General features: G+C 42.1%; 1 protein-coding gene across 5 annotated transcripts in view; it reads right to left on the reverse strand.

Annotated features, from left to right (window-relative positions):
• The window catches only part of pdzd2 (PDZ domain containing 2), a 544,030-nt gene that overhangs the window by 32,072 nt on the left and 486,612 nt on the right, over nt 1-25,346 (reverse strand). For all 5 annotated transcript variants that reach the window (XM_072572501.1, XM_072572518.1, XM_072572511.1 and 2 more), the window contains 3 exons: nt 24,365-25,179; nt 20,551-20,695; nt 1,831-5,620 (listed from right to left, as the gene is read on the reverse strand). In XM_072572501.1, coding sequence (XP_072428602.1) covers nt 1,831-5,620; nt 20,551-20,695; nt 24,365-25,179 — 4,750 coding nt within the window. The remainder of the gene's footprint in view (nt 1-1,830; nt 5,621-20,550; nt 20,696-24,364; nt 25,180-25,346) is intronic.

The following is a 25,346-nucleotide window of genomic DNA, read 5'->3' on the forward strand; positions in this document are numbered from 1 at the left end:
TATGACAGGAGAGAGATACAGAAGAGATGAGAAACAGCAACATGAAGACTTCAGAAGATTAACTAATTATTTTAAGTATAATATTCACTAATTGTGAAGGATCAAAAGAATGAAAAAACAAGAATTTAACTCTTTTGCTCTGTCTCTAAATGTGATTGAGGGCTAATAGAAATAATACAAGGCAATACTGTAGACAGGCAGACTAAACTGACTGAATTATATCTGCCCAAAAGTAGTATTATGTTTTAACTTCTACTTAGAGTTGATTGTCTAGCAACAATGGATCACTACAACATATGGGCATGATTGTAATGACATCAAAAGAGATTATTTGTCCAGGTATTGAACAATGTGTTCATGGGCACATAGAATATCAACCTTGACTCCTAAGTTTCAGTAATGAAATGAATTGGGCAAGAAGATGATTCTCAAAGCTGGGTCCCTTGATCAAGCAGTGAGTGCCTTTGAACAGGGATTTCCTCCCTGCCCAACCCTGGGACCCTGCAAGAAATTCTGATTACCTTTGCTTTTCAGGTTTCCAGCAGGGTAAGTGCTCCTCCCACCACTGAGCAGTGGCATCCAGATGACGTCCTCTAGTGGGCCTTAATTTAAGGCCTCAATTGGAAGTGGAGTGGAAATGATGTCCATAATCCTTTCTGCCATGGCTTTAATCAGGACAGAGACACCACCTTCTCATGTGACGTCCCCTGCCACCAATTGATGCCACGTGAGGAAAGGCATCAATTTCTAAGTTGAAAGTGTGGTGCTGGAAAAACACAGCTGGTCAGGCAGCATCCGAGGAGCAGGAGAATTGACCTTTCGGGCATAAGCCCTTCATCAGAGATTTCTTGATGAAGGGCTTATGCCTGAAATGTCGATTCTCCTGGTCCTTAGATGCTGCCTGACCTGCTGTGTTTTTCCAGCACCACACTCTCGACTCTGATCTCTAGCATCTGCCGTCCTCAATTTCGCCCATCAATTTTTAACCATAAGTCAAGAAGCAGGTTCAATTTGTGGTTTAAGTTACTCAATCTTTCGTCTATACTTCAAGATGCATTACAATAGAGCTAAGTTTGTGTTAGTGAGGAGAAAGATTAATTTAGTTTCTGTGTCTGCTCGCTACTTAGAGAATGTTGCATGTCCAAATGGATGAAGGATGAGCACAGGGAAAGCACTCATTTTGTGCAAATGTGATCCAGACCTCTCAGGAGAGTAAGGGAAAAGATTTAAAAGTCTTCTTTTAAGTTGGGTGCAAATAACAATTATTTATGATTGTTGATCAAGTAATATAAAATTGATTTATAATTAGCTGTATTTTGTACTAAAGATAGTCAACAGTGGAAAGTATTATCAAAGGTTTTGAAGACCTGGTCTTCCCTCGAGCTTTGAGAAGTTTGGCTTAGGTTCATCCAAGACTACCCATCTCAGGGAAGTCATTTCAATTATCTGCAATAAGATGTCCTTTTGAGAGTCAGAAAGGATTCCTTAAATAATTTGAGCGTATTGTTCTTTTACACATGTGTCTGCTCTTGACATTTACAGAACATCAATGAATTACAGGGTGTTCTGGTATAACACAACGGTTGCGATCCTTTGCAGTCTCATGCAATAGAAAATCATGCGATGGAAAGCCGCTACAGAAAATCGCGATAGAAAATCGCAATACCCGTTCAGTAGAAAGCTTGTGTTATCCAAACAATGTCCACAATTCGTCAATTGTATTACAGCCAATTTGTGTTGACAAAATGCACATTATACCAGAACAACCTGTATTCTCTATTTTAAACCAATATAATCCAGTATGCAACTTCAGGCATTATTCTCACTAACCTGACTGACCAACTTCTGCCTTTGCTCTCTGACAAATTCTTATTATTTGCCAGCTCATCATCAGACCACGAATCTAGTGTTCCATTGCTGCTTTTCCAGGAATTCTTTGATCTGAAATTAGGAGTTCCAGATCTATAGATTTTCACTAAACCTGGACCACTGGTAGCAGAAGCAGTTCCAGAAGCCACATTTGTAAGGCTTTCAGCAGCAAGACCAATAGATGTTCTTGGCTTGACTTCCAGTTCAGTTTTAAAACTCTGGGTCATTGGATCACTAGAATAATCACTGCACAATTTGTCAAGATCTGGCATGCTTAATGCTCTCAGTTCCCGCAGCTTGGACCGAGACAAAGCATTTGGTCGATGGTTGACTGACGATCTACTTTTACTGTTGTTAACTTTGCATGAATTTAAACCTTGCTCCTGAGACCTTTCGCTACTGGACTCACATTCCTTTTTAACTTCCTCAGTATGGTTCTTTGAATAATTTGGTTCAAAGTTGAGAAAAGCCACACCAGATGCAGACTTTTCTAAATGTGATGATGGAAAGGCAACCTCAGACCTTCCTTCAGTGTAGGAGCTCAAACTACGTCTCAATGCACGTGATGCATCAAAGTTTCGAATAGATGAAATGTTTGATGTTGTTAGAGGTATTGCACTTCCTGATATTCGCCTTCCTATTGCTGGCTTGGTAGAGGAGTTGTTATTGCAAATAACAAAGGATGAGTCTAGAAAATGTGTGTCTATTTTCCTGATTACTGGTTTGTCAAAGCTCGCTAGGCTCTCAAAAGACTTAATTCTCTGTCTGACAGAAAAAGAGCCTCCTTCTGGTGGACAATTCAGCTCATTTGTTAAACTTCCAATATTTGATTTGTCCTTGTCTCTTTGATAAAAGATAAAATCAGTGCTGGAGTGCTTTTCTTCACTCAAAGATTTCTTTAAGGTTCCTGTTGCCTCAACATTTGATTGAACATTATCTATACTTTTAACAGTGGTGTGCAATTGTGATGTGTCAAATGATATTACCTTTCTCTCTATTAACAGTTTTTGTCTTTGAGAAGTTTTAATGGGATAGGATTCAGATGGATTCTTATCAAATTGTGTGTCATCACTACTTAATTGATCTGGTCTCTGTTCAAAGCCCACAGGAGGTTTTGGAGCTATTTTTGGTTTCTGGGCATTATCCTCAACTATAGACGATTTCTTTGACTTGTGCTCTAAAAGCTCTGTAGGGGTAGCCATGTTATTAATTTCTTTTCTTTCCAATGGAGGTGATGTTAGTTTTAATTCAATAAAGCTCCGGCGGGTTGCTATGCATTCACGATCATCCTCATGCAATGAAGTTGAAGAGAGAACAGTAGAGTCTTCCAATGATTTATATCCTGAAGGTGGTAAATGTTCCTCCACCTGTTCTTTTTGTAAAGGTTTCTGCTCTACTCTCTGTGCTCCATGAGCCAATTTGTCCCGATTTTTGTTGGTCATGTTAACATTCTCACATAATTCCACTGGAGATCTTATATGTAGTTTAGCCGATGTTTCACTTGATATTTGGGAAATGCTTTCTTCATTTCTACATTTTTCTGATTCCCCAGATGGTTTATGAGGATCTTTAATCCATACAGTTTCTTTGGATTCTCTCTCTTTTAGTTTATGATCCAGTATTAATTGTTGACCTGTCTCTTTTTGGTTTTTAGGATCTTCTTTCAAAGCTTGTCTTTGCTGTTCATTGCACAAATCCACTTTACCTGTGATATTGGAGGTCTTTGTCTCACCCTTATTTTTCTCTCTTGTTTGGAGTCCAGTATCTACTGGTAAATGCACTGAAAGCTGTTCTCCCGAAGAATGTACTGGAACATTACAGACTTCTTTCTCATTCTTTGTTTCGGATTTATTTTTCTCAGGATGTTTATTTGCTTTTATATTGCATATTAAGGATGCTCTTTTAGTGAAGAGTTTTGATAATTGATGATCACAAACTGGTAACTTTTCTGAACATTTCTGCAATGTTTCTGATTTTTTGAATCCTTCAGATTTTGTTGCATTCTTCTCATTGGTTTCAGATGGTGGTTTGTTTTTACTTTTAATGCTGAGCCCCTTTAATTTTGGTGCTGAATAAAACTTCTGGGCTTTGTCCTGAAACTTCGATCTAGTACACATTTGAGATGCTGCACCACTTTCATTTTGTCCTCTAGGTGGCATGGACGATTTCACAATTTGTGCGCCAAAGGATTGTTTGAACTGATTTTGTCTTTGTGGCGGGGGACTAGAATCTTTGCCACGACCTGACAAAGTCAGTCTTTCTTTTCTGACCTGATTCATGGATAAGGCAGCATCCTGAGTATCCAGATTTGGCTTACTTGTAGCGGATAACCTGGGCTTGGGCACTGGATACAAGGAATCATGACTTGCTTTTGTAATTTCTGCTTTTTCAGAGTGCTCCAAGGAATCTAGCGATGAAGAAAAATCATGGTCTGTCCTATTCAATTCCAAACATGATTCTGACTGAAGTCTTGATGCAGAAAAGGCAGAATCACTGTGATGTTCCAACTTTTCATCAAATTCTCTAGTGACTTCTTTGATACATTGGCCTTTGTCTGAATCATTTTGATTATGTAAGGTCATCATATCTGTGTCTTCCAAAGAATTTATTGGTAGATCCTGCTTGGAAGAAGGATCAAATCCCACTTGTTTATTTTGTGGATCATTTAAAAAAGAAGCTGTAATGATACTTGTGCTTTCAGATTTGATTGGTTCAGCAAGTCTATGATTCACAGAGTTTAGCATTGGACTCTGTTTGGCAATCTCTATCCCCTTCATATCAAAATTGGAAGGTGGTGAGGAATAGCTTAAACTATGCTCATTCTCATAGGATGAAGAAGGCAGATTTGAATTTGTCTTTTTATCTGCCGAAATTGTCTCCTTACTTGCTTCTGGAGCAAGCCTAGTCATTGGCAAATCACTCTCGTGCACAACCTCTTGGTTCAGATTTGTTGGAAGTTGCACACATTGCTGTGATATTTGAGCTTGATCACTAGGCTGGAAGCAGATTTCAACCTCTTCCGTATCTGAATCTGCAATACTGAGGCTTTCACATTGAGTGAAACCAACATCTCCAGGTAAACCCACTTTAGTACAGGATGAGTGAGGGCTATCCAAAGATTCAGTCTCTGAATCAGAGTCCACTGCAGCAGCATACATAGATTGTTGTTTCCTATTTTCCTTGTTGGCTGTTAAACCCAATGGTTTGTCCTTCTTCTCAGTTCTTAAGTTTCTGGAATAGTTAGTCAGACATGTTTTGTTTACTGAAAATACTTTTCCTGTGTTGACTGAATTCAGAACAGAGTAGTCAAGAACTTCCTGTTTAATATCTATTAAAGAATCACCTTTATTACTGATACAATTTGTGTTGTTGGTAGCTTTTATTGTATGAGCAGCAACATCAACTTGGCTCTTTTCCGAATTCAAAGACAAACTATTTGGGATGTCACCCTCAGCAAAATCTAGCTGATTTATAACATCATCAATATCTGTAACTGGGATGTCAGGTTTGTTACCGTGTGGCAAGGTACTGCAATCCTGTGAATCTACTTTGTTCTCCACTACATTGTCCACAGTACGTTTTTCCAGTGGCTGCACTTTCAAGTTTGTTGTTCTGTTCTGCAGGAAGTCCTCCATCATTTGTGCACTGTTTTTGTTGGCAACCATATTTTGATCAAGTTCTACAGTATTAGGTTCTACCAAATTCAAATCTGTGGAAGATGCTGAGGTGAGCGTTGATAATCTGTCCACAGCTGCAGAAAAAAATAAGCATCAGGCAATATTATCATGTTTCAAATCTCATTATAAATTGGATCATAATTAAGTCAATCTGCAATGGTCAGTACTGGAATGACAGGATAACCCATGCCTTATACTAACCCTGTCCTTCCTACAGTTGGAACAGGAAGAAGAAATTATGCAATTGGTGGAAACATAATTTCTGAGCTCCTACCTGCATTATAAAGCTTATAAGTACAAGTAAGGTTGCAAAAGAATCATTAAAGGCTAAAAATTGGATTGTTCCAGTTGCATTTATGACCAGCCTGCACCCAGATATTGTTGAGGCAGGCAGTATGTAAACTATATGCTACCTGATTATTTCAATGATTGCAGAATTAATTGAATGTAACCTACGATCCTGGCAGGCTGAACATTCTATCAGGCACATGTGCCCAACATGTGTTTCAGCTGGCCCTGCCCCTCTTTAAGGAGAATTGTACTAATTACACAGAAGATACCACTGACTGCATGTAGTGCAAGTGGCTGCGAGGAGAGGGCCACGAAATGGTACAACAGGCAAGAGAAAGTTTTTCTCAAATGTGCCAATGGTCTTGGCTCCTCCTTCTTCTCTCTGGGAAGAGATCCTCTCTCCTCGGGTAGAGGATCTCTGTCAACTCCCTGATGTAGGATTGGCTGGTGAACTGGCAAATGTGTGTTATGTTTCCTGTTTCTGCCTGAAAGGACCTACTGTTGATGTTGAGGGAAACAGTGACAGCTCCAAGCAATGCCACCATTGCCCTACTAATTCTCGATTCTGTTGATGAAGATGGCACAGTTCCTTGATCATTGTAACATTTGTAATTCTGCAGAGACCATGCTATAAAGCATATAAATGGCGTATTGTGGTTATCAATGGTGTTTAGACATTATTAAGGGTTATCTTTTGTCTAGCTTAAAATATTATTAGCCTGCTAATTAATGTTTAGTTGATGTTGCTTTCCGTTTGGTTGGTAGAGTAAAAGTCTTAAAATTTGAAAAAGTCATTTGGGAGTGCTATATTGCTGAAAAGAATTGTCAACGTTTTTCATGTTGCATTCCTCTCATATTGCATAAATGTTGGTTTTCAGCTTAGTCTGATTTTCTTGTAATAGTCCTTATGGTGACAAAATGAAAAGCTCTGATAAAATGAGCTGGATCTTACTATTTTTGAGTAAGTGTTAGTTTGTTGAGCTTCTTTTGGAAGGATTTTTGCAATGAAGCCTGGTGTGTTCTCTCACTGTATCTTTCCAACTTGTCTCATTAAGTACCTACCCTATTCCTATGGCATTCTTCTTATCTACTTTACTCCATCTTACCAAAACTTGCCAAAAGACCAGTATCACCATCTTTAAAAGGTTGCTGAGCACCCGGACAAACATTGGCAGTCTGGTGTTGCCCCTTACCAGTAACGTCATAGCACAGAGCAGCTGTGGTACATAGCCAGCTTGGCTGACACACTCTTATCCATTCAACCCCATTCTCTCACACTAATGGAGTTTCTTGAAAGTGGACTCTCAAGTAGATAGGATAGTGAAGAAAGTGTTTGGTATGCTTTCCATTATTGGTCAGAGCATCGAGTATAGGAGTTGAGAGGTCATTTTGTGGCCGTACAAGACATTACTTTGACCATTTTTGGAATATTGCATACAATTCTGGTCTCCCTCCTAAAGGAAGGATGTAGTGAAACTTGAAAGGGTTCAGAAAAGATTTACAAGGATGTTCCCTGGGTTGGAGGGTCTGAGCAATAGGGAGAGGCTGAGTAGATTGGGGCTGTTTTCCCTGGAGCATCAAAAACTGAGGGGTGATCTTATAGAGGTTTATACAATCATGATGGGCATTGACAGGGTAAGTGGACAAGGTCTTTTCCTTGGGGTGGGGGAGTCCAAAACTAGAGGGCATAGGTTTAGGGTGAGAGGGAAACCACCTAAAGAGACCTAAGAGGCAACATTTTCACGCAAAGGTTGGTACATGTCTGGAATGAGCTGCCAGAGGAAATGGTGGAGGCTGGTACAATTACAACATTTAAAAGACATCTGGATGGGTATATGTGCAGGAAGGGTTTAGAGGGTTATGGGCCAAATGCTGGCAAATGGGACTAGATTAATTATGATATCTGGTTGGCATGGTCGATTTGGACTGAATGGGTCTGTTTTCATTCTGTACATCACTATGACTCTAACTGCATTTTCTGCTATTTTAAGCCCTTGGCATCTACCTTTCCATTGCTCTTTTTAAAAAAAATTAGATTAGATTAGATTACTTACAGTGTGGAAACAGGCCCTTCGGCCCAACAAGTCCACACCAACCCACCGAAGCGCAACACACCCATTCCCCAACATTTACCCCTTTACCTAACACTATGGGCAATTTAGCATGACCAACTCACCTAACCTGCACATCTTTGGACTGTGGGAGGAAACCGGAGCACCCGGAGGAAACCCACGCAGACACAGGGAGAATGTGCAAACTCCACACAGTCAGTCGCCTGAGTCGGGAATTGAACCCAGGTCTCTGGCGCTGTGAGGCAGCAGTGCTAACCACTGTGCCACCTTGACTTTTGGAGTTCTCTTGATTTGTTAGTCTCACTCTTCAACTGTACAAGCACATGTTGGCCTTCTACTTTCACTATTACCCTTTTGAATGACTCCCCTACTCTGATGTAAATGTTTCTGTAAACAGCTGATTCCAGTCCACTTTGGTCAGATCCTATCTTAACATACTAAAATCTGCCTTCCCCCAGTTCAGAATCTTTATCTCCTATCATAGAGTCATAGTGATGCACAGCATGGCAACAGACCCTTCGGTCCAACCTGTCCATGCTGATCAGATATCCCAACCCAATCTAGTCCCACCTGCCAGCACCCGGCCCATATCCCTCTAAACCTTTCCTATTCATATACCCATTCAAATGCCTTTTAAATGTTGCAATTGTACCAGCCTCCACCACTTCCTCTGGCAGCTCATTCCATACACGTACCACCCTCTGTGTCAAAAAGTTGCCCCTTAGGTCTCTTTTATATCTTTTCCCTCTCACCCTTAACCTATGCTTTCTAGTTCTGGACTCCCCCACCAAGGGAAAAGACTTTGTCTATTTATCCTATCCATGCCCTTCATAATTTTGTAAACCTCTATAAGGTCACCCCTCAGCCTCCGATGCTCCAGGGAAAACAGCCCCAGCCTGTTCAGCCTCTCCCTGTAGCTCAAATTCTCCAACCCTGGCAACACCTTTGTAAATCTTTTCTGAACACTTTCAAGTTTCACAACATCTTTCCGATAGGAAGGAGACAAGAATTGCATGCAATATTCCAAAAGTGGCCTAACCAATGTCCTGTACCGCTGCAACATGACCCTGTACTCAATACTCTGACCAATAAAGGAAAGCATACCAAACGCCTTCTTCACTATCCCTTTTCCATTATGACCTCCAATCTTACATGTCTCTGTGATAGCATTTTCCATGAGTAAAGCTGCATCCTCAACTCATCTGCTTTACTGAATTGAGGGTTAAATGTTGGTCTGAACACCAACACCTCTCCCTTGTTCATTCTGAATAGTGCAATGGGACCTATTATGTGTATCTGAGAGAATAGACAAGGTCTTAGTTTAACACATCCCTTGAACATTTAAACTCTTGAATTAGAACTTAAATCTTCTGACCTGGAAATGGCAGTACTATCACTGAGCCATTGCTGACACCTGTTCTTGCACCATTTTCTGGTATTCCCTTTATGTAGTGTATGTGTGTGTGTGTGTCTCTGTAGAGGGGCAGGGGAGGGCAAGGTACTTGATTTCCCTCCTACAAAATGTGACCTAGAGACCTAAAATGACAGAGCACCTTCCATGAGTACTCTATTTGTGTCACAGTAAGCAGATTTTATTGGTTTACACGAACTCTGACACAAAATAGTTAAGCAAGTAACTTTATAGCTTAACTCAGAAATTCTGCTACCTTGTTAAAAAGCTTCCTCTTTTCTATTTGACAATGGAGACAGCACCGTTCAGCCATTTAGGTGGATGAGAGTCTAGCTTCTTAACCTCTGTCAATGCACTCTTTCATAGAATTCCAGAACTGTGAATAATTTTCTCTTCATCCCTGTACGGAAATAACAAATGTCTCTGATTTGGGATCAACCAGTCTGAGACAGAGATGATGGAACTCTAATTCATCTGCTCTCAGGCTGCCAAATGATCTATAGGTTATTATTATGTGGGTGTGCTACATAGGGCAGCACGGTGGCTCAGTGGTTAGCACTGCTGCCTCACAGCGCCAAGGTCCAGAGTTCAATTCCAGCCTGTGTGGTGTTTGCACATTCTCCCCGTGTCTGCGTGGGTTTCCTCCCACAATCCAAAGATGTGCAGATTAGGTCAATTGGCCGAGCGGAATTGCCCATAGGGATGTGTAGGTTAGATACATTAGTCAGGGGCAAATATAGGATAGGGGAATGGGTTTGGGTGGGTTACTCTTTGGAGGGTCGGTGTGCACTTGTCGGGCCGAAGGACCTGTTTCCACACTGTAGGAATTCTAATAGAAACTTTTTATTTGGTATTAGAGACTAAGTACTGGGAGCTGATGTAGAAGTGGAGGAGGGGTATTTCACTTGGTCCCATTTGCTGATGTGAGGCCTCTGTCTAATCACCAGCCCCCAGGTTCCAAACACAGGGCGTCCAAATGAAAGACTGCAAGAAGATGCTGCTCATTTGCAATACATGAGGGAGAGAAATAGCCTCTGATTGGAAGAAATTTGAGTAGCTTCATTCAGACCTGCACACAAGGAACATCGACAGCATGCCTGTCCAAGTCGGGGAGACACCACAAGGGTTGGCCTGCCTGCCAGCTGGCTGTAGTGAGAGGAGGGGTGGAGAGACTCCAAGTCAATATCGGGGATGACAAGGTACCTGCATACCATAAGAGAGACTGTGAATGCTCCTCTCTCTCCAAAAACCCCTTATCCACAAATTAGGGTGGAAAAAGCAGCGATTCCAAGCTGAAAAACAACCTGCTTCCAATCCTTGATTTAATATGAATCTCATTAAGGCTAGCTCAGAGTGTGCACTACTGGAGGCAAAACAAGGCCAATGTTAGTTAAACCCTGTTGAACTCGGGCACTGATGTTCAGAAGGCCATAGTCATAGGGGATTCTATTGTAAGGGGAGTAGATAGGCGGTTCTGTGGCTGAAAACGGGACTCTCGGATGGTGTGTTACCTCCCAGATGCTCGGGTCAGGGATGTCACCGATCGGTTGCAGAGCATTCTAAAAGGGGAGGGTGAACAGCCATTTGTCTTGGTGCATAAAGGCACCAACGATATAAGTATAAAATGAGATGAGGTCCTGAAAGAAGAATTCAGGGAGCTAGGAGAGAAGTTAAATAGGACTTCAATGTAAGGACTATAGTGTGTAAGGCAGATGAACTTAGGGCTTGGGTTGGTGCCTGGGAGTATGATATTATTATAATCACAGAGACTTGGTTGAAGGAATGGCATGATGATTGGCAATTAAATGTTCCAGGATATAGACGCTTCAGATAGGACAGAGAGGAAAGTAAAAGGGGGGGGGGTGGAGTCGCATTGCTGGTCAAGGACGATATCACGGCTGTGCTAAAGGAGCACACTGTGGAGGCCTTGGGTAATGAGGCACTATGGGTGGAGCTGAGAAATAAGAAGGGTGCAGTTACACTGTTGGGGCTGCATTACAGGCCTCCCAATAGTGAGCGTGACGTAGAAGGACAAATGGGTAAACAGATTATGGAAAGATGTAGAGGCAGTAGGGTAGTGGTGATGGGAGGTTTTAATTTTCCCAACATTGACTGGGATACACTTAGCGTCAGAGGTCTGGATGGGGTAGAATTTGTAAGAAGCGTCCAGGAGAGTTTTCTAGAGCAGTATGTCAATAGTCTGATGAGGGAAGGTGCCATATTGGACCTGGTACTGGGGAACGAGCCAGGACAGGTGGTAGAAGTTGCGGCGGGGGATTTCTTTGGGAATAGTGACCACAATTCTGTAAGTTTTAGAATACTCGTAGATAAAGAAGAGAGTGGCCCTAAAGGCTAGACCAAGGCCAATTATGTCAAAATTAGGCAGGAGCTCAGAAATGTGGATTGGACACAGCTATTTGAAGGGAAGTCCACATGTGAGATGTGGGAGGCTTTCAAAGATAGGTTAAAGATAGAGCAAGATAGGCATGTCCCATTGAAGGCTAAGGATAGGAAGGGCAAGATTCGTGAACCGTGGATGACAGGAGAAATTGTACAACTAGCCAAGAGGAAAAGGGAAGCATACATAAGGTCTAGGCAGCTAAGAACAAAACAGAGCCTGGAAGAATATCGGAAGAGTAGGTCAAGTCTTAATTGAGGAATCAAGTGGGCTAAAAGGGGTTATGAAATAGCTTTAGTGAGCAGAATTAAGGAGAATCCCAAAGCATTTTATTCTTATATAAGAAGCAAGCAGCTAACTAGAGAAAGGATTGGTCCACTAAAGGATAATGAAGGAAGGCTGTGTGTCGAACCTGAGAGAATGGGTGAGATTCTGAATGATTGCTTTGCATCAGTGTTCACTGAAGAGAGGAACATGATGAATGTTGAGATTAGAGATAGAAGCGTGATTAGTCTGGATCACATTGACATAAGTAGGGAAGATGTATTGGGTAGGCTAGAGGTTATTAAGGTGGACAAATCCCCAGGACCGGATGGGATCCATCCCAGGTTGCTGAAGGAGGCAAGAGAGGAAATAGCTGGGACCCTGACAGATATCTTTGTGGCATCGTTAAACACATGTGAGGTGCCGGAGGGTTGCTCATGTTGTCCCCCTGTACAAGAAGGGTAGTAGGGATATTCCGGGTAACTACAGACCAGTGAGCCTGATGTCAGTGGTGGGAAAGTTGCTGAGAAGGTACTGAGGGATAGGATCTATTTATATTTAGAAAAGAATGGGCTTATCCGTGGAAGGCAACATGGTCTTGTGTGGGGAGATCGTGCCTTACCAACTTAATAGAGTTCTTTGAGGAAGTGACCAAGTTGATAGATGAAGGAAGGGCTATACATATACATGGACTTTAGGAAGGCATTTGATAAGGTTCCGCATGGTAAACTAATGGAGAAAGTGAAGTCACATGGTGTGCAGGGTGTTCTAGCTAGGTGGATAAAGAACTGGTTGAGCAACAGGAGACAGAGAGTAGTAGTTGAAGGGAGTTTCTCAACATGGAGAAAGGTGACCAGTGGTGTTCCACAGGGGTTAGTATAGGGGCCACTGTTGTTTGTAATATACATAAATGATCTGTAAGAGGGCGCTGTTGGTATGATCAGCAAGTTTGCAGATGAGACGAAGATTGGTGGAGTAGCAGAAAGCATAAGGGACTGTCAGAGAATACAGGAGGATGTAGATAGATTGGAGAGTTGGGTGGAAAAGTGGCAGATGGATTTCAATCCAGACAAATGTGAGGTGATGCATTTAGGCAAGACTAATTCTAGAGCGAATTATACAATGAACGGAAGAGCCTTGAGAAAAGTTGATGGGCAGAGAGATCTGGGAGTCCAGGTCCATTGTACCCTGAAGGTTGCTGCACAGGTGGATAGAGTGGTCAAGAAGGCATATAGTATGCGAGACTTCATTGGATGGGGTATTGAGTATAAGAGCTGGCAAGTCATGTTAAAATTGTACAAGACATTGGTTCGGCCGCATTTAGAATACTGTGTACAGTTCTGGTCGCACCATTACCAAAAGGATGTGGGCGCTTTGGAGAGGGTGCAGAGAAGTTTTACGAGGATGTTGCCTGGTATGGAAGGTGCTAGCTATGAAGAGAGGTTGAGTAGATTAGGTTTATTTTCATTAGAAAAAAGGAGTTTGAGGGGGGACCTGATTGAAGTTTACAAAATCATGGAGGGTATAGACAAGGTGGATAGAGACAAGCTTTTTCCCAGGGTGAAGGATTCAATAACGAGAGGTCACGCTTTCAAGGTGAGAGGTGGATACACGCGTTAAGTACTTCACACAGATGATGGTGGGCGTTTGGAACGCGTTGCCAGCAGAGGTGGTAGAGGCAGGCATTGTAGATTCATTTAAGATGGGTCTGGACAAATGCATGAGTTGGTGGGGAGCAGAGGGATACCGATGCTTAGGATTTGACCAACAGGTTTAGACAGTAGATTTGGATAGGCTCAGGCTTGGAGGGCCGAAGGGCCTATTCCTGGGCTGTAAATTTTCATTTCTTTTAACTTTCTTCGCTTGACCTTGGTCCCCTTCCCTTCTATGGAACAGCAGTTAGGGCCTAATCTGTCTCTCTCTTCCAAACAGTCATAGCATTGTTATGGTTCAAATGGAGGCCATTCAGTCCATTCTGTCTGCACCCACTTGCTGAGTGAGCGTTTTGACCTAGCACCTTTCTCCTGCCTTTTCACTGTAACGCTGACATCTCTGCTCTGCTTCTTTGTCAGAAAAGCTCAAAACTAGTTTGTTAATTAGCTTTGTCGCTTCACACTTTTCAATGGCCATTTTTATTAATTACTCATTTATATTATTCAGGGTTGGCATTGTGGCTCAATGGCTAGCACTGCTGCCTCACAGCGCCAGGTACCTGGGTTTAATTCTACTCTCAGGTGACTGTGTGGAATTTCCATGCTCTCCCTGTGTGTGCATGGCTTTCCGCTGTTTCCTTCCACAGTTCAAAAATGTGCAAGTTAGCTGGATTGGCCATGGTAAATTACCCACAGTGTTCAGGGATGTGTAGGTTCGGTGCGTTAGTGATGGGGAATGCAGTGCTATAGGGATAGAGTAGGGGGATAGGTCTGGGTGGGATGCTCATCAGAGTATTGGTGTGGACTTGCTGGGCTGAATAGCCTGCTTCCACACTGTAGGGATTCTAAGGACTTAAATGATCAATTTAATAGCTTAGAGTTGAACAGGCTGGGGCTGTTTTCCCTGGAGTGTCGGAGGCTGAGGGGTGACCTTATAGAGGTTTACAAAATTATGAGGGGCATGGATAGGGTAAATAGGCAAGGTATTTTCCCTGGGGTCGGGGACTCCAGAACTAGAGGGCAAAGGTTTAGGGTGAGAGGGGAAAGATATAAAAGAGACCTACGGAGCAACTTTTTCACGCAGAGGGTGGCACATGTATGGAGTGAGCTGCCAGAAGAAGTGGTGGAGGTTGGTACAATTGCAACATTTAAGAGGCATTTGGATGGGTATATGAATAGGAAGGGTTTGGAGGGATATGGGCTGGGTGCTGGCAGGTGGGACTAGATTGGGTTGGGATATCTGGTCAGTATGGACGGGTTGGACCATGCTGTACATCTCTATGACTCTCTAATTGTTTATTTCTTGAAATCCACGAACTTTACCTAACTCTGCCAAACTTTACTTTTTTGAAATTTGGTAACCAGCCACCTCCAGTTAGAGTAAAATAGAAATGAGGCATCTTATGCAAACATTTGCCATTGAATCCATGTTCATTAATCCAACTCTATCTTGGAGCTGGCATCAATCAAAGGAAGAAACATTGTATCATACTTCTCATGACCGTCAGGCATCTCTGTGTGCTTTTCAGGCACTTTTAATGCACTGCACTGCTATAATATAGGAGACTCAACAGCCAACTTTGTCAACAGAAAATTCTTATAAATGTGATAATGATCAGATTGTTTCGTGTGTTGTTAATTGAGAGGTAAGTATTTATAGACCTGGACACCAGAGATAGCATTGCTATTTCTCTGCAAAACACTGCCATGGGAATTTTTACATTCATCTGATGGCCTTTATTTAATATCTTGTTCAAAAATTGGAAACTCTGACAACTTAAAACTTCCACAGTACTGTATGAGCAATGAGTGATGATGGACCAGGTATGGGAAGTCAGTCAAGTGCAGTAAGTGGACAGAAATAGAAATAATCAGGTAAGTGGTTGGGAGCGAGGGTCAAAATTCAAGTTACGAGGGAGGACCAGTACTCAGGGATTGTTGAGTGAGGCTTGGTCAAGCATGCCTGACCACAACTTGGTACATAAAGAAACTTCCATTTTTAAATCATTTATCGTTTTGACCTTTTTTTAGGGATTGTGCTCCTCAGGGCAGAATATAAAGGAGGATAGTAAAGGCTTTTTTAGGTATGTGAAAAGAAAAAAAATGATTAAGACTAAAATTAGGCCCTTGAAGACAGAAACGGGTGAACTTATTACAGTGAACAAAGAAATTGCAGAAGAGTTGAATTGGTACTTTAGATCTGTCTTCACTGGGGAAGATACAAGCAATCTCCCAGATGTAATAGTGGCTGAGTGGACTCGATGGGCCGAATGGCCTTACTTCCACTCCTTTGTCTTATGAAGGACCTGAACAGAAGGGAATTTATATTAGGCAGGAAATGGTGTTGGAAAGACTATTAGGTCTGAAGGCTGATAAGTCCCCAGGACCTGATGGTCTACATCCCAGGGTACTGAAGGAGGTGGCTCTAGAAATTGTGGATGCATTGGTGATCATTTTCCAATGTTCTATAGATTCAGGATCAGTTCCTGCGGATTGGAGGGTGGCTAATGTTGTCCCACTTTTTAAGAAAGGAGGGAGAGAGAAAACAGAGAATTATAGACCAGTTAGTCTGACCTCAGTGGTGGGAAAAATGCTGGAGTCAATTATAAAGCATGAAATTACGACACACCTGGATAGCAGTAACAGGATAGGTCAGAGTCAGCATGGATTTATGAAGGGGAAATCATGCTTGACTAATCTTCTGGAATTTTTTGAGGATGTAACTCTGAAGATGGACAAGGGAAATCCAGTGGATGTAGTATACCTGGACTTTCAGAAAGCCTTTGATAAAGTTCCACATAGGAGGTTAGTGAGCAAAATTAGGGCGCATGGTATTGGGGGCAAAATACTGACATGGATTGAAAATTGGTTGGCTGATAGGAAACAAAGAGTAGTGATAAACGGCTCCCTTTCGGAATGGCAGACGGTGACCAGTGGCCTGCCACAGGGATCAGTGCTGGGACCGCAGCTTTTTACAATGTACATTAATGATATAGATGAAGGTATTAATAGTAATATTAGCAAATTTACTGATGATACAAAGCTAGGTGGCAGGGTGAAATGTGAGGAGGATGTTAGGAGAATACAGGGTGACGAATGCATGGCAGATTACTACCTAAATGGAGTCAAGTTAGGTAAAGGGGCAGTACAGAGAGATCTGGGTGTTCTTTTACATCAGTCAATGAAAGCAAGCATGCAGGTACAGAAAGCAGTGAAGAAAGCTAATAGCATGCTGGCCTTCATAACAAGAGGAATTGAGTATAGAAGTCCTTCTGCAGCTGTACAGGGCCCTGGTGAGACCACACCTGGAATATTGTGCGCAGTTTTGGTCTCCAAATTTGAGGAAAGACATTCTGGCTATTGAGGGAGTGCAGCGTAGGTTCACGAGGTCAATTCCCGGAATGCCAAGACTATCTTACGCTGAAAGATTGGAGCGACTGGGCTTGTATAACACTTGATTTTATAAGGCTGAGAGGGGATCTGATTGATATGTACAAGATTATTAAAGAATTGGACACTCTGGAGGCAGGAAGTATGTTTCCGCTGATGGGTGAGTCCCAAACCAGAGGACACAGTTTAAAAATAAGGGGTAGGCTACTTAGAAGAGAGTTAAGGAGAAACTTCTTCACCCAGAGAGTGGTGGGTGTATGGAATGCTCTGCCCCAGAAGGCTGTGGAGGCCCAGTCTCTGGATACTTACAAGAAAGATTTGGATAGAGCTCTTAAGGATAGTGGAATCAAGGGTTATGGGGCTAAGGCAGGAACAGAATACTGATTGAGGATGATCAACCATGTACATAATGAATGGTGGTGCTGGCTCGAAGGGCAGAATGGCCTACTCCTGAGTAAGTGGATGTTTTCAGACCCTCACCTTTCATATTTCACAAAGATCTTTGGCCTTTTCATGCAAAGGTCTCATAAGTACTGAGACACACAGGAGTTAAAAGACTGTCAGGTACAAATGTGGCATCAACTCCTGGGCAGGACACTCCAGTTTTGTCTCATACACATCCCATTTCTTGGACAAAGCAACATGCTTAAGTAGAGACAAGGGAAGAATAAATTCTGTGATGCTGGCTGAATGTAGGTCTATTATTACAAGACCAATTTTATCTTGATTTGGAGGTGCTGGCGTTGGACTGGGGATTACAGAGTTAAAAATCACACAACACCAGGTTATAGTCCAACAGGTTTAATTGGAAGCACTAGCTTTCGGAGTGCTGCTCCTTTATCAGGTGGTTGTGGAGTATAAGATCATAGGACACAGAATTTCTCGCAAAAGTCTACATTGTGATGTAACTGAAATTATATATTGGAAAAGACCTGGATTGTTTGTTTAATCTCTCACCTTGTACAATGGGCATGTTGGTTTCAGTTCTTTCACACGTAAATATCAGAACTTTTTTAAAGTTACATTCTCAAGTGAACTTTAACAAGTGAACTCAGACAGGGCCCTGTATGAGGTGCCCTGTGTGAGGTGTCTGTGCCAGAGTGTTCAGACTGTTCCTAATCTAAAAAAGGCTAAAAAAGGGATTTCCAGAATCTTACATGGATTCATGCAGTTTTTGAGCAAAATAAAAATGTAATTCTACAAGTACAAGCTCACCCCACAAACTGTGTTTTTTTGTGTGTGTGTGTGTGTGTGTGTGTGAGGGGGGGGGGGGGGGGGGGTGGTGGGGGATGAGTGTCTGAGAGAGAGTGTCTGTATGTGTGAATGTAAAGGGGCATAAGTCTGTGAGAGGGTGCATGTTTCAGTGTGGGAGTGTATCTGTGAGCATATGAGAGAGAACTTGTGTATTAGAGAGGGGCTGTGTGAATGTGTGTGCCTGTGCATATGTGTGTGCATGCGTGTATATGTCATGCAGTGCAGTGGGGTCACCTGTAGTGTGACATGAACCTGAGGTGCCAGTTGAGGTCACCCCCATGGGCACCGAACTTGGCTATCAGCCTCTGCTTGGCCACTTTGCATTGTTAACTGTCCCGAAGTCTGCCTTGGAGGACGGTCACTCGAAGTTCTGAGGTCGAATTTCCCGGACTGCTGGAGTGTTTTCCGACTGGGAGGGAACATTCCTGTCTGTTGATTGTTATGCGATGTCCATTCATCCATTGCCGTAGCCTCTGCTCGGTCTCACTAATGTACCATGCCTCAGGGCATCCTTGCCTGCAGCGTATGAGATAGACAATGTTATCTGAGTCACATGAGTACCTACCTCGTACATGGTGAGAGGTGTCCCCATGTGCAATGGTGGTATCCATGTTGACCCTCTGACACGCCTTGCAGTGTCTACCATGACAAGGTTGTATGGTGTTGTCCTGAAAGCCGGGTGATTTGCTGTGAATGATGGTCTGTTTGAGGTTTGGTGGTGTTTGAAGGCCAGAAGTGGAGGTGTGGGGAAGACCATGTTCATGATAGGTACTCATGTGACTAAGATAACATTGTCTATCTCATACGCCGCAAGCAAGGATCCCCTGCGATTTACATATGAAAGAACTGAAACCAACGTGCCCATTGTAAAAGATGAGAGACTTAACAAACAATCCAGGTCTTTTTCAATATATAATTTCAGTTACATTACAATGTAAACTTTTGCGAGAAATTCTGTGCCCTACAATCTTTTACTCCACAATCACCTGATGAAGGAGCAGAGCTCCGAAAGCTAGTGCTTCCAAATAAACCTGTTGGACTATAACCTGGTGTTGAGTGATTTTTAGTTTTATCTTGAATTTGCTCCTGGAGTAAGAATGTGAAAAACAGATTGCAATAAATAATGATTATCCTGCCATTCTGGTTTTAAATACAGGCGAGATTTTTGGATAACTGCAGAATTAATTGCTGTTATGAATAGTCATCTATACAATTCAGGAAAAGAATATTGCTGAAAAAAGTGAAAAGCTTTGACAAAATGTGTCACTTTCAGCAATATCGTTATTACAGAATTTGCTGGAAAATGTATAATAAAACAGTGCTTTTCAGTAAAACATCAACAACATAAGCAGCACTTTTTCAATCAACCTTTTATAAAAGTTAAGTTGCCATAGTCTTTCCAAACCATAGGGCTGCTCCCATAACAGTATTAAAAATCACACAACACCAGGTTATAGTCCAACAGGTTTATTTGGAAATAGAAATAAACCTGTTGGATTATAACCTGGTGTTGTGTGATATTTAACTTTGTCCACCCCAGTCCAACACCAGCACTTCCACCTCATAAGAGAAAGATCACTAGTAGTGGTCTAACCTGAGGGTCACCACGCATCAGGAGAGGGAAGAAGTTGAAAAGGAAAGCCCTTTATTATAACCTCAGCCAGCATGAGAATGGAACCTTGCTGTTGGTGTCACTCTGCATTGTAACTCAGCTCTCCAGCCAACTGAGTTAACTAAGCCCCTAATGTTATAACACATCTCTGGAGGAGGTAGGACTTGAACCTAGACCATGTGGCTGAGGAGGAGGATTACTACCACTGCACTATGACAGCCTGCTCACTTCCTCATTTATTGACTGAATTTAATCAGGTCAATTAAATAATTGGCATCAGCTTCCTAGACAGTTGTTGGCCATCTTGTGATACAGTGGTAGTGTACCTAACTGTGAACTGAGAGACCTGGTTCAAATCCCACCTGCTCCAGAAGTGTGTAATAACATCTCTGAACAAGTTGATTTGGAAAGTAGGTCCTAGACAGTCCTTTTGTGAAAGGGTTTTTATAAGATGAGCAAGTAAGTGATTTCTATTGGGTGCATTTGGTATGCATTTTCATGGCTACACAATAGGTAAGCAAAATGGTTGCATTTACATTGGAATGCAAACATTTTGATTTGCTTGCATCCACCTTTCTCATGAGAGAAGGCACCCTGATAGGAGAAAATAATACTTTTTCACAAACACAAACTCTGCTCAAAACCTAACTCTTTACTTACCTGATATTGGTTTGCGTACTTCGAGTGTGATGGAAGGTGGGAGGTTGTAGACAAAGTTACAGGTTTCTTGGTAAGACATGCTGAAGACAGGTGTGTTATTAATCAAGACAATTTCATCTCCGGGACCAAGCTTTCCTTTAGATTCCTGGAAAAAATAATGCCATGGTTATGTGTGTAACTGTAATTGTCTCATAACAGATGGGCAAAGTATAAAGTCTAGGTATTGAATAGTGAGACACACGATTACGATAGAAACTCAACCATCAGAAGTTTAAAGTACACCATTTATAGCACAATTCAGACACAGTAATGATCTGGCTACAATTTTGAATTGTTCTGAGTTTACTGGCTACAAGTGAAACTTTTGAAACAACAATTGCAAAATTTAAATATGGAAATGTAAGTTCACCATGTAAGATACTGCTTGATGTTGAGGCACACAACCGAGGGGTGTCTCCGTCTCAGCTCGATAAGTGTTACCTGATTTCAAACACGAGGAGTAGAAATAAAGCTGGTTTCAGGTTAATGTTGGACTGGGTGGGGGAGGGAGGGGTAGATTAGGGCTTCCTGATCATCTTCCGGTTAACTCCAGCACTAAATGCTGGTATTGGAAGAGCAGAGGGTGACTGCCAGCTGTTATGTTGACTCACCTGCTCAGATAACTTGTCGAAACTCCCTATTGTCGTTGCTCATACATGACAACTGGTCGCCCAAATAAGCATTTTGGTGTCTATGGAAGTAAGGTAAAGTTGCCATAGCCCCAGAGAACCATAGGGCTGATCTATCATTACAGCGAGAGAGAGAGAGAGAGAGAGAGAAAGATGACAGCTGGTGATTTAACCTGACAGTCACCACACTTCAGGTGAGGAGCGAAGTTGAGTAGGTAGGACCTTCATGATAAGCAGGAAGCAGTGCAGGAATTCAAATTGCGCTCTTGGTGTTACTTTGTCATCCAACTAAATGAGCTAACTGACTGTGAAAATACACTCCAGTAAAGCATCAATCCCTACAGAGGGCAAGCATAAAACAAAGAGGGAAAAGTCCCAGATCATATAAAAATGCACTTGGTCTCTATAGCTGCTCATGCGACTGAATTCAGTTAAATGTCGACATCAATATTCTTATTCTTTACAATGTTTATATGGCCTTTAAAATGTTTTTTGGAACTCAGTGTCAGTGGCCACTTTCAACAGCAGACCTCATATCTTCTATTGTCCACGGTAGATTGTTCAGTCCACAACATCTCACTAAATTAAAACAATGCTCAGAGATCATATCCAAGAACTGATACTCAGTACAAGAGGCCACCAGACCCTATCATAATGTGGATTAGTGGTGCTGGAAGAGCACAGCAGTTCAGGCAGCATCCAAGTAGCTTCAAAATCAACGTTTCAGGCAAAAGCCCTTCATCAGGAATGCTCACTGCCTTTATTCCTGATGAAGGGCTTTTGCCCGAAACGTCGATTTCGAAGCTACTTGGATGCTGCCTGAACTGCTGTGCTCTTCCAGCACCACTAATCCAGAATCTGGTTTCCAGCATCTGCAGTCATTGTTTTTACCTATCATAATGTGCTAATTGATTCTTTTTCACAGTAGACTATGATGACATGCATTCTATTTAGACTGAGCCTTGGGTCAATAAATACTCTTAATTAAAGAAAGTAGATGAATGAACCATATAGTACATTGAAATAGCCTTTTCTGTGTTCTGTAAAACATAAAATACCATAAGTGCCATTTATTGTCCAACATAAACTTCAAACTGAAATCAAGTCCTCAATTTTATTCAGATTTGGTCAAAATACTATGCTAATCTGACAAAATCAACAATTACAATTGCATACGTTGGTTATGATTCCAGCAAAGCCAGACTGTATATTGAACCACTTGTCCAATCCAATCCAAACCATAATTCAATATCTATGGCCATTGAGCTCTCCATCAAAATGACTGCAGCTAATCATTGGCCTCATTCTTGTTCAAGGTTCTCAGACATGTTTGTTGATTACAACCACCACCGAACCAGAAGCTGGTTTTACAGGAGCATGGAAACCTGTCTTTAAAATGTGTTTAAAATTTTCCAAAGTTAAATGGAACAACAATAACATAAAACAACAGTATTACTGGGAGTGGTGCCCACTGTTGGGAATGCACTTGGGTGACAGGATGCAGCAATGGATGACTGTTGAAACAAGGTAAATGTTAGGAGTTGTTGGGGGTACAGTCATCAGGGCAAGCATTACCAACAAGGGAGAGGCATCAAATTTATCAGGTGGTTCCCCCATGTGGCGGAGGATCCAACCTCTGCTGGTGAAAGCCAGTGCTTGCTGGACGAGATCCTTTTGGTTTCTAGCCAAGAGGACCAAGCTGTCCCAGTACTCCTATAACACTGACTTGTATCTAACAATGTGGAAAATCATCCAGGTACGTCCTGTATACAAGAAGCGGGACAAATCCAACTCAGCAATTACCATCCCATCAGCCAACACTCAATCTTCAGTGAAGTGATGGAAGGTGTCATCAACATACTATCAAGCAACATCTGGCCAACAATAACCTTCTCACTGATGACCAGGTTAAGTTTTGCCAGGGCCATTTGACCAAGTGTGGCATCAAGTAGACCTAGCAAAACTGGAGTCAATGGGAATCAGTAGGAAATCACTCTGCTGCTTGAGGTCATATCTGGCACACAGAAAGATGGTTATTGGACATCAGTCATCACAACTGCAGGACATCTCTGCAGGAGATCCTCAGGGCAGTGTCCTAGATCCAACTGACTTCAGTTGTTTCATCAATGACTTTCCTGCTGGTGGTATGATTGCACAATGTTCAGCATTATTCTCAACTCCTCAGATAATGAAGCAGTACATGTCCAAATGCAGCAAGACATGATCAATATCCAGGCTTGGGCTGAAAGGTGGCAAGTAACAACTGTGCCACACAAATGCCAGGCAATGCCATCTCCTAAGGGAGACAATCTAACCATCACCACTTGACGTTCAATGGTATTACTATCACTGAAATCTCCCCTATCAACAACTTGGGGATACCACTGATCAGAAACTGAACTGGACTAGCCATATAAACACAGTGGCTACAAGAACAGGTAAGAGGCTAAGAATATGGCAGAGAGTGACTCAACTCCTGACTCCCTGAAGCCTGTCCAACATCTACAAGGCAGAAATGTGATTTTCCTCACCACTGGCAGCACACTATGGTAGTTTTAAGGCAATGGGCAATTTTCCAATCCTCATCCCCTTGTGCTATTTCACAAGTTCCCCCAATCCTCTTCTAACCTATTCCCAGCATGGTAAAATCCAGCCCTCCATTGCTGTTGCAAATAGAAGTGATTCAGTATTGCCAGTTTAACCACTCTGTTGCAATACCAGAGATGATGTGTAACCAAAACATAAAACAATGAACATTTCACAAACAAACATCACATGATCTGCATTTACAATATTTCAGTTACGTTAATTGCATTATTCTTAATACCGGCGAAGGGAACAAACTCATATTTGCACCTGAAACAAAAACAGAAGTTGCTGGAAAAGCTCAGCAAGTCGGGAAGTATCTGTGGAGAGAAATCAGAGTTAACATTTCGGGTCAAGTGACCCTTGCTCAGAACTCCTCTGCTTTTGTTCCTGATTTACAGCATTCGCAGTTCTTTCAGTTTTTATTCCATATTTTCACCTTTTTATTGTCACTTAGATTTACTAAATTCCCAGGTAGTTTGAGTGTTATTTCCCAATTAGTAGGTTAATTTATTTATACATTATAAATAATGAAACAAACAAGTAAACTGTTAACTTACTCTCTCAGCTGCTCCACTTGGTTGTAAGCCTGTTATCAGAACTCTTAAAGGAGAAGCCTTGATTTCCAAATCCAATCCAAATGATTCTGATTTTTCACGTGTGAGATGTATTGTTTCTGTGCAGCACATTACTGAGGTGTCTCCCGTCTCAGTCTTTTTGCTATGAGGCAGTGGCCTTGCAGTGGGTTTGGTGGGAGGTGAATGATGCTCCTCATTCTTCTGCTTCGAGAGGTTTGGTGGGCATTCAATGCTCATCATGCTCTTCACTCGAGTGACAGCTTTGTGTTCAAGTTTGGGTGATCGCTTGGACTCCATCTGAGACTCCTTGATCACAAGGTTGCTATGATTAGTGTCAGTGGAACTGGATGATTCAAAGAATTTAAGTGGCATGAAGGGAGAGTCAACCATTTGCTCCATTGAACTGTCCTCAGACTCTAATGAGCTGCCGTACTGAGGTAGGGCACCATCACTGCTGACATTTCTCAACAACTCACCATCTTGGCTTAAATCATCCACTTCAACAGAAGATGTGGCTATAATAATTCCTGAGTCTTCCTCGGGCATCTTCTGTGTGATTTGAGGCATTTTGAATCGAGCGCTATCCTCAACCTTCACAAAGTCTTCATCATCACTGATGTCATCATAGCAAATGACCCTTCTCTGCCGTAGAAGAGGGCTGCGAATGGATTTGGGGCTCTCACTTGGACTGGCCTGTCGAGCCAATTCCATGTGTTTGTTCTTAGGTACAACAGATTTCCCATTGCTGAGGGAGATGGAGGACACCTCTGGCTTCGGCACTCCAGTTTCCTTGGGCACTGAAAATACATGTAAACTTTTTTTGTTATATTCATTTGGGAGTACCCACCAAGTTATTTCCTTAAAGAAAAGTTAAGACAAATTATGACACAAACTTGGTGGGAATATAAGTTGTGAGGATGAAAAGGGGACTTGGACAGGCTAAGGGAAGGGACAAGAACATGGC

Source organism: Chiloscyllium punctatum, chromosome 1 (assembly GCF_047496795.1).
Source record: "Chiloscyllium punctatum isolate Juve2018m chromosome 1, sChiPun1.3, whole genome shotgun sequence".
NCBI lineage: Eukaryota > Metazoa > Chordata > Chondrichthyes > Orectolobiformes > Hemiscylliidae > Chiloscyllium > Chiloscyllium punctatum.